This window comes from Aphelocoma coerulescens, chromosome 4A, assembly GCF_041296385.1.
Source record: "Aphelocoma coerulescens isolate FSJ_1873_10779 chromosome 4A, UR_Acoe_1.0, whole genome shotgun sequence".
NCBI classification, from domain to species: Eukaryota; Metazoa; Chordata; class Aves; order Passeriformes; family Corvidae; genus Aphelocoma; species Aphelocoma coerulescens.
In genome coordinates this window covers 14,563,777-14,573,501 of record NC_091018.1, presented here as the reverse complement: position 1 = coordinate 14,573,501, position 9,725 = coordinate 14,563,777, and the positions used below count along the sequence as shown (strand labels likewise).

Genomic DNA, 9,725 nt, shown 5'->3' with positions numbered 1-9,725 from the left:
TTGTGCAACTCAGGAGCCAAGAAAAAAAAGCCTTAATTATTCAACTAGTTTGGAACACTTGAAAGTATCCCTAAAAATAGGTGAGAGGGATGTTTGTCAGCTACAAAGAGATTATCCTGCAGTAGTATTGCTTGTCTTATTTTATGATGATGCTACAGAATACAGTCCCTCAGGTAACCTCATTAATGTTTATGAATGAACCCCTTGTTTTATACTTTTGGTTTTAGAAGGTAGAAATAGGGCAAGAGGCTAGTAAGACTGATTTTATCATATATGCTTTGAAAAGCTCAGGGACACAGCTGTAAGGTCTCTATAAGCATATGGATAACAATTGGATTTGGGTGCTTGCTAGACTGCCTGAGATGTACCCTAAGGGAGAAATCCAGGCAGGACTTTGGCTAAAATCCTGGGTGAAATTCTGCATGCTTCCCAGTGGATCTGTCAGCAGGAGGTTGGCACTCTTCTGTGTCTCATCAGTCGTTTTGTTTTGATCTCTTCCGGCAAAGGCAACCTGTGACCATATGTTGTTATAGCCATAAGCGTTTCCACAGGGCAGTATCTGGTAAACCCTGCTGCCTGACAGCGGCTCAGCCCAGGGTGGAGGCTTCTTTTTGCTATCTGTTCCTTAAAGAGGGCAACTGTTTCTTCTGGCTATCATGGTAGGATGGCAGTTACGACCAGCCCATAACAGTGCGGGGTGGTTTCTGAGTCTTACCGCTCCATCCTTAAAAATAACAGCTCTTTTTTCCAAGCCAACCAGCAATTGTGGTCAGCCACGAATACCAGTTTAACCATTTGGCAGCTGCCCTATAGGAAACTGCTCTTTCCAGAGAGCCAAAGGAGCCTGTGGCCCTAGAGCCACACTGGTCTGGTTTCAGACAGCAGGGCACACTTACAGATTTCCTTGTACGCAACCAGCCTTTAAATAACAAGCAAATCCTGGAAAACTTAATACCAAACAAATTGTAGAAGTGCGTTAGAACTAGTTATTCAAGTGGATTCTTTTTTTGATGAACGAGTGAGTAAAACTCTGTTCCTTCCCCCACAAACACGCAGTTTCTTGCTCTGTAGTTCCTTCTCCACCCGTCGTGTGTTGGGACTGTCAGCAGAGTTTATTTTGGGCTCGGTTCCACTACGCGCAGTAGTAGCCGGCTCCGCAAACAGCGCGCGGCAACTGGAACCGCCCCTTACGGCTTTAGGGCAGAAGGCAGCAATAACGGGCTATTGTCGGCCGGGGGATTCCGCCCGGCCCCCCGGGCTGCTGCCGGGGCTGCCCCTCGCCCCCGTGGCTCCGCGGCGCTGGCAGCGGGGCGGGCGGTGCCGGAGCCCCCCGGTCCCCGCTCGGTGCCGGAGCCCCCCGGGGGTCCCGCGCCCCCCGCCTCCCCCCCGCCCGCGCCCCGGCGCGCGCTCGCCGCGCTCCCCGGTCCCCCCGGCGGGCGCTCTTTTTGAATGAATGACCTCACCCGCGCCGGCCAACCGCCGCGCGGCCGCGCTTAATATTCATGAGGCGCCGCGCCAATGAGCGGGCGAGGAGGTTGTTTTAAACGGCAGAGCCCCGCAGCCAATCAGGCCGCTCTCGTAGGCAGCCAACGCGAGGCTGAGCCGCGCCGAGCCCCGCGTCGTGCCCTGCGCTCCGCTCCTGTCCACACTACCGCGAACAATACAGGTACGTGCAGCCCCGCCGCAACTTTTCGGGGGGCGGCTGCCCCCTGCCCGCCCCGCCCTGCCCCCGCGCCTTCGCCCCTCTGTCCTGCCTGCCCTAGCGTGCTTTTTTTTTTTCTCCTTTTTTTTTTTTTTTTGTAATCTTGCGTTCCGTTTCTTCCTTTCTCCGAGTTTTTAATTTTTTTTTTTTAATTAGAAAAAAAATCGGGAAATTCACCCAAAACTTTGTTTCCCTCCTCTCGCGGGGATCGGTGGTGCTGGGGCAGATGCTGCGCGCAGCTGGCGGGGCGGTGGGCAGCGGGCGAGGCGCAGCATTTGCCCCCCGTCCTCCTGCCCTGCCCCGCCGGGAGCTCCCCCCGCCGCCGAGGGGCCACCTGCCCCCGGTGCAGCCCCGCAGCTCCGCGCTGGGCTCCCGTGCCGCTGAGAGTAATATGGCTGGTGCAGCAACTACACCGGGACTAACTCCTCTTCTCCCCCGCATGGGCAGGGATTTTTCTCTGCCGCCTCCTAATGTCGCACGGCAAAACGCGCGGCGCCCTCCGCTTTTATGTGCCCCCTTCCCTGAGTGGGCTCGGTGGGGCTGGCGGTGGTGGGAAAGTTGTCGGCCGTGCGCAGTGCCGTGCCCGCTGTTTATTCTGCATTAATATGGCTGTCGCTTTAGCATCTGACAGGGATAAACCCTGCGCGCTGCGCCCGGCGGTCCCGGCCAAGCAGTTTTTTTCTCGCCGCCGCCGCCTCCAAACTCCCCCGATCCCTTCGCTTCTGCCTCCGCTGCTCTTCCCCTGCCCGGGAAGGTGTCTCTGGTGGGGCTGCGCCCGCGGCGGGGCCCCGCATCGCCTTTTCCCCGCGCCGCGCTGCCCGTGCTGTGGGCATTAATATGGCTGGCGCTGGAGAGCCCCGGCGAAGGGAAGAAAGACGTGTGAGCGGCACAGGGATGGGGAGGGGGGTCGCGGCGAGGAAAATCTCCTTCCCGGCGCCCCGCCGGGGGCTCAAACCTTTCGCTTTCGCCCCGGCTCCTCTCCCCCCACCTTCCCGTGCCCTCGGACGGGCGCCGGGGGGCCGCCCCGGGGCTCCCCGCACTCTTTTTCTGGCAGCGCGGAGGAGCGTAGCGGCGGCGGTAATGGCTGCACGGGAGCCTTTGTTAGAGAGCGCTGCGCTAGGCAGGGGCCGGGGGGGGGGGCTCCCGCCCGCGCCCCGGCCCCGCCGCCCCCGCCGCCCGCCGGGGGGCCAGCGGGGAGCCCCTCCGCGGCGGGGGCGGCGTTTTGGCGGGGCCGGCGGCCGGGGGCGGCGGGCGTGGGGGGCCGAGCGCGGCGGAGAGGGAGCGCGGCTTTGTTCGGCGGCGCGGCGGCGGCGGCGCCGGGAGAAGCCATCTTAGCGAGCGGGGCCGGCCCTGGGCGCGGAGCGCGGTCGCCGCCGCTCCCGTTGCCGCTCGCCCCGGCCGCCCGGGGCCGGCCCGGCGCCCCGCGCCCCCGGCCGCCGCCCGGCCCCCCGGCGCCCCCCGCCCGCCGCCCCGCCGCATTTCAGGGGCACTTTCTTTCATCAGGAGGCGTTTCACAAAATGGAAGATGAATTATTGGCGTCTGGCGGAGCCGCCGCTGCCCCCGCCGGCCCCGGCCCCGCCGCAGGTGCCCGCGCCCCGCGCCGCGGAGAGCGGCCGCCGCCGTGACCTTGGGGGGGCGCGGGTGCGGGAGGGGCGCGGAGCGGGGCCGGGCTGGGCCGGACCGGCCGCCGCGGGCCGCTCGCCCCCAACTTCGGAGCGGGGCCGGCTCCGCGCCCCGGCCCCTGGTACCGCGGGTCTTTCGCCCCCGCGGAGGCAGCGGCGTCCCGGCAGCGGCCGGGCCGGGCAGGGCGGCTCACGGCCACTTCTGCTGCACCTGGCGCGTTAATGGGCGCAATTAAATATTAACGTTGTGCTAATAAAAATTAAATTTTCAGGCGACTGAGAAGCTGTAAATAGAAAATACTGTTGCGGGCTTATGTGTTTTGATTTTTTTTTTTTAATTAAGCGGGGAAAATTTAATGTGGAAGCAGGAAAAGAAATAGAGCCCAAAAGTTAGCACCATCCTTTCGGTGACTTGCTGATTGCATCTTTGCACTGACCACTATGCCTCAAACATGTGTCACTTGGTGGAGCAAGAGCAAGCACAACTCACCTCGTAGGGCTCCACGGGTCCTATTGTAGTTAAAGTCAGCCTTTATTTGTGCCCTTTTTATATATAAAAGGTTATTGCAGTTTTTTGAGGCAACTAATTTGTCCTGCCTTCTTACCTGGGCAGCAGCTGCTAACATGTGAGCTCCAGCTCCTGAAGGGATAAGTCACTGCCTGGCAGTCTGCATGCCACTCCAGCTCCAGTGTGGTAGCCAACTAAAACAGATATTTTATATTAGTTCATATATAATTCTTAATAGACAGAAGTATGTATATTTAATAGGCTGTCTCCAGTCTTTGGACATGATGTAAACATATATTAATGTAACACTTAAATCCAGTGACTGGTTTCTCTTGGCTTGTCTGCTACCCAAGTATCAAGGGAGAATAATTTAAGTCTCTATTGGGGATGGTAAGAGCTGTCAAGGGAAAGAAAGGGATGTGTTACTGATGGGACATCTTGTCAGAAGATGGTGGGGTGTGTATATAAATATATGCACACCATATATGTGTACATACATAGGTGTATGCATTCATCTGTATCATTCACTCGTTATTTTTCCCCCCTTCCCTACAGAGGCAACATGGCTAAAGGTGATCCGAAGAAGCCCAAGGGCAAGATGTCTGCCTATGCCTTCTTTGTGCAGACGTGCCGTGAGGAACATAAGAAAAAGAACCCAGAGGTTCCAGTCAACTTTGCAGAGTTTTCCAAGAAGTGCTCAGAGAGGTGGAAGGTACCTTAATTTGTGACTTCCTGAAGGGATAACTTCTTATAGTATCTGCTAGGATGGTGTGTGTGTGTCTCTGAACATGAAGGGAGCCAGTGCTGTTTTGGGGTGTGTGCTGTTCTTGGCAAGCTGTCCTAGCCATTGGTGAGGTGCTGCTGAAGCCTGTAGCAATACTGAATGTTTTAGCCTTGTGTATCTGCCCATTTAGGTGCTCCCACTATAGTCTGACCTTTTTTACTGTTCCCAAGCAATGCCCCTCAGCAGCTACTTCCTTCCAGGTGTGTGTCCTGGGGAGGACTCTGGCTGTGCTTGTCTCATTGCTGTTGTTTCCCTGTTGCTGAGTATGCCAGTGCTGGCTGTGATTTCCCGTACAGGACCTTCGTCCCCAAGGTGGTCCAGTTAGAAAACAAACAAAAACTGAAACTCCCATATCAAGTTGATGTGTTGGCTTGTTTACATAAAGTTTGTCAGCTATTGAACAGTTGGGTAATCACAAGTTTGGTGTCTCATGTTTTGGTTTTTTAGACCATGTCAAGCAAGGAAAAGGCTAAATTTGATGAAATGGCAAAGGCTGATAAGGTACGATATGATAGAGAAATGAAGGACTATGGACCAGCTAAGGGTGGCAAGAAGAAGAAGGACCCCAATGCCCCAAAACGACCACCGTAAGTGACTTTGAGGCATTAAATGCATAAGTGTTTTGGTTCGTATTCATACCCTGTATGTAACCGGGGTTTCCAGGAAGGAGGTAGATGGGGGACACAGTGTTTGTATAGCAGGATTGGTAGCAATACTGTCTTGTAAACATCCTAGGCAGCTTGCACTGACATGAATTGTCAATACTTGGTACCCTTAAACTCGTAGTGTTGGAAGACACGGAAGTGACTGAGTCACAGTGAGACTTGTGTATCTAAGATGAAATTGGATGAGGGGATACAGAACAATTAAAAAAGCATTGAGTGAAGGCTGCAGGTCTTGTAAAATCAAAACACATTTAAATTTGTGCTTGATTTTAGAAGTTAAAAAAATAGTTTCTACTCTGCGTGCTCATGCATGTGGGAATGTTGTGGGTGAGGAATGGAGGAAGGGGTGCTGCGCATGCTGACTGTCCTCTGGTGTTTCTCCCCAAGGTCTGGCTTCTTCCTCTTCTGTTCAGAGTTTCGCCCCAAGATCAAGTCCACAAACCCTGGCATATCCATTGGGGATGTAGCGAAGAAACTGGGTGAAATGTGGAACAACCTCAGTGATGGTGAAAAGCAGCCTTACAATAATAAGGCAGCTAAACTGAAGGAGAAGTATGAGAAGGTAAGGAGAGTTGTTGCTTGTGCCTCCTCTGTACCAGCTCTTGCGTTGATGTATTTTTGTAACGTAGGCCCAGCTCAGGTGGCCCCAGCATAGTTACAGCCGAGCTTTGCACAGATTGGGGCAGAGCAGGATAGAGATCCACAGGCAGATTCCAGTGAGGAGGGAGAGCTTTCCCCAGTGATGTGCAGCAAGGCTGTTGGTGTTGCTTCACAAAGGGTTTGCTGTGCTGTTACAGGAGCTTTGTCCCATTATCAGGAAACTTTGAGAGGCTGGGTTCTTTTCTCCTCCTCAAAGAAATAGCCATGAATGCAGGGTTCAAGGCCTCCATGATCACGCTCAGGTGTCTGCATACCTGTGTTCTCCTGGGCTGGCTGTGTCTCCTTGGGGGGTGCAGCCAGGCAAGGCCAGTCCCTTTACCTTAATGCCCGCTGCTGTACAAATGCTGTGTGTGTTTGCTGCTTAGAGCAAATTAAGACATCCCCTTGACTTTGCAGGATGTTGCAGACTACAAGTCTAAAGGAAAGTTTGATGGCGCAAAGGGCGCAGCAACCAAAGCTGCTCGGAAAAAGGTAGAGGAAGAAGACGAAGAGGAGGAGGAGGATGAAGAAGAGGAGGATGAAGATGATGATGATGAATAAAACTGTACAATACTTGTCTCCATGTGAATACCATAGAGTAGGGGAAACACCATAAATGAAGCACCTCTTATTTGAGATGGTGTCTCTTGCCCTTATTAGGCTTAATTAAAAAAAATTGGATTCCGATCGCGTTGTAGTTTCTAAAAGTGCTCTAGAAATTGTAACTGGTTTACATGAAGTGGCCATGGGTGTAGTGAGCACCCTGAAACTGTATCAAAGTTGTACATATTTCCAAACATTTTTAAAATGAAAAGGCGCTCTAGTGTTCTCCTAACTCTGTGCACTTTGCTGTTGGTGTAACAAAGCATTTAAAAATGTTTCAAGCATTTTTTTAATTTGTAAGGTGGTGTTACTATATGGTTATTGGCTAGAAAATCCTGGGTTATAAACTGTACATATCTATAGTTTGTAAAAACTAGACAGATTCTTGTGGTACATGCTTAGAGTTATGATGCCTTAGAGGAGCAGTGATTACTTGGAAAGGCTGTACGTTCCCCGGGGTGCCATGGCCCAAAGCATGCACTGTGAGGGTAGATCTATTTACACTACAGTGGGCGTCCATTTAGCTTAAAGTTGTCTTTCTGTATATAGTGAAATAGCATTCTGCTGCCATTCTTAGTTGTGGAAGGGGGTTCAGCTGGCATGAGAAGTGTATGGATTTTTTTAGTTAAGTGCGGTAGTTTTTAAACTGAAACTGTAGACATCTCTTCATCGTCAACTAAGTGAAGAGCCAGTGCAGCAACTGAAGTTCAAAAACACTCTGTACTTAAACGAATTTGCAACGTTCTGTTTTTTTTGTATGTTTAGAATGCTGAAATGTTTTTGAAGCAAAATAAACAGTATTACATTTTTAAAACTGTTCTTGACAACACTCTAAATTTCTGGTTTAAGAGGATCTTAACAACAGCAAGAGGTTCATTTTGAAGTCTGTGGCATCCCTCAGGGCTGGTGACTTAGGAAACATTCTGACTCAAGGATTTAAAAAAAAAAAAAATTTAAAAAAATGGTGGCCAGCCAAAACTGGCTGAATTGAAAGAGATGGCTGCTCCAGCTAATATGCAATCGTAACTGTTTATGGCTGAGTGGCATAAGATGCTATGCAAGTTTGAACTTTATTACTTGAACTTGGGAGCCTAAATGAACATTCATGACGTAATTGTTTGTTTGTGTGTGTATATAGCAGCATTCAGAGATGCAGAGAAAGGTAGGTGGCTAGGAATGAGGCTGACACCATGGAATAAGTATAAAAGCATAGTTTGGATTTTTTTCAGTTGTGTTGGGTAAATTTATAGCCCAAATGCATTGCTGTACATATTAAAATGTGCCTTTTTTGTCCTGTGTTAAACTGTTTCAGACTTGTGGTTTTTTCTAGCCTCTTGTTTCATGGCAGGAGCCAGGCGCCTAAGTCTAACTCTCTGCTGAAGTAGGAGCGTGGTGCAGGTACTTGGTCTGTGTCCTTTCTCCAATGACACAAGTTTCAGTAGGAATTGGGGGCTGTGAGGTGGGGTGGGGGAGCAACAGGTCTCTTTCCCCTCTGGTCACCAGCTGGCTGTGTCGAAGTCTTGCCTTCTTTCCAAATCCAAGCTGGGGATGTTTTGTGGCACTTGAAAGAGAAAGATAATACCTGGTCTCTAACTGGTGGCTATAACCTTGTTTTTCCTTAGCATGGAAGCAGCATTAACTGGGAAAACTATAGCACCCCCTTACTATCCCTGAATTCCTTCCTTATGCTGTCTCTAGCAGTTGATGTTTGCTTGGTGGAGAGGAGATGGGGGTGTGAGGCTCCTTGCATTAATAACAAGTCAAAGCTGTGGGCTGTTGTGTTCAGCTGGTTTCAGAAGACACAGTAACTCACAGGTGCAAACACTGGGTATGGGCTGCTGCCACCTCTGCTTTTGAGCCAAGTTTGAGATTGATGGGGTCCAGGCTTACAGGCAGTAACTTTAGAATGTGGTGAAAACTACTTAGTTGCCTAATGGGGTAGCAATTCTGGCTTCTTCTATCTTCTCAACAACCATGACAACTTCTCACCAACAACAGCTTGACAAAACAGTCTGATCTAGGGTTGAGATGGACAAAAACCTGAAAGCAAAGTTTTTCAGAATGGAGCAAGCTAAAAAACTTTCATGAAACAGCAACGTGTAGCAATTTTTGGTTTTAAGGCTAATTGGCAGTTGGATCACTCAGAAATACTTTTATAGTTGCTTAATTCTGGTAATTTTTAGTATCTTTAATGCACAAAAAAGTGTGATATTTGCCCCTATTTTATGGGCAGTTGCATTTTAAAAGCCTCAATAAAGCTGCATCTGGAAAAGAAATAGGTACTTCTGTAGTTGCTACCCTTTCCACATGTCTTCTGATGCAAGGGAGAAGGCAACTGGAGATTCCTGCCAGTGGAAATTTGATGGGGAAGTGATGGAGCAGAAAAAAACAGTGATGGCATCAGTTCAGGAGCTCTAATACTGTTTCTATTGTCTAGTTGGCAAAATCTCCCCTTAGCCACATATGGGACTTAGTGTAGATCACTGCGATGCAAATCGAGCTTGGCTTTGAATTAACTGCTAGTGAGCTGAGCCTCTATTGATAGTATCAGCAAATGAGGACTAGAGCTGACACCTCTTTGTCTTCATTATATTGGAAATCTATTTAAGTTGCAGAACTTGATTAAGGTCTCGGACCTTACAGTGCACTACCTCTTGCTGCTCTGCACACACCTAAAATATGGCATTCCTTGGGGATGCTGTTCAATACAGCACTAGTGCAGGACTCCAGGGACTCAGATTTGGATACTGCAGATGTAGTGATGATGTTTCTTCCCTGAATACTCTGCTGTTGATAAATGCCATAGTGTGAATGCATATAAATAACACATAATTTTTCCCCGCACTGTTTTGTGTTCTGAGATGTCATCTCAAGTATTGGGAACTGCTTAATTTCACCCAGCTCCATTATTTTCATAGAACACCTTCCAGATGCTCTTCTTCTCTCTTTTGGAATGCTTGTGGTGTTTCAGAGAAGTCATTTCTGCTTGGCACTGCTGCACAACTCAAACTTCTAGTTCAACTTTAGTCCCAAGCTAGGCAAAGTAAATATGTCTCTTATTAACTCCATGATATGTAGAGAAGGGTAAGGATAAAATAGACGAGGGAGGGGAGGGATGAAGAGGCTCTTCCTTGCATGAATTTGATTTGACAAGAGCTGACTGTGAGACTGCTTATGTTTCCAAGATGTAATGTGTTGATG

The 9,725-nt window shown here is 50.1% G+C and overlaps 1 protein-coding gene across 1 annotated transcript; it reads left to right on the top strand.

Moving 5' to 3' along the window:
- The first annotated feature begins 1,518 nt into the window (after nucleotides 1-1,518).
- Nucleotides 1,519-7,827, top strand: HMGB3 (high mobility group box 3). Its single transcript, XM_069015432.1, is given in 6 exon segments — nucleotides 1,519-1,633; nucleotides 1,636-1,666; nucleotides 4,389-4,545; nucleotides 5,065-5,204; nucleotides 5,670-5,844; nucleotides 6,339-7,827. Coding segments are annotated over 6 exon segments (762 nt in total). The 3' UTR covers nucleotides 6,483-7,827.
- Nucleotides 7,828-9,725: the final 1,898 nt, after the last annotated feature.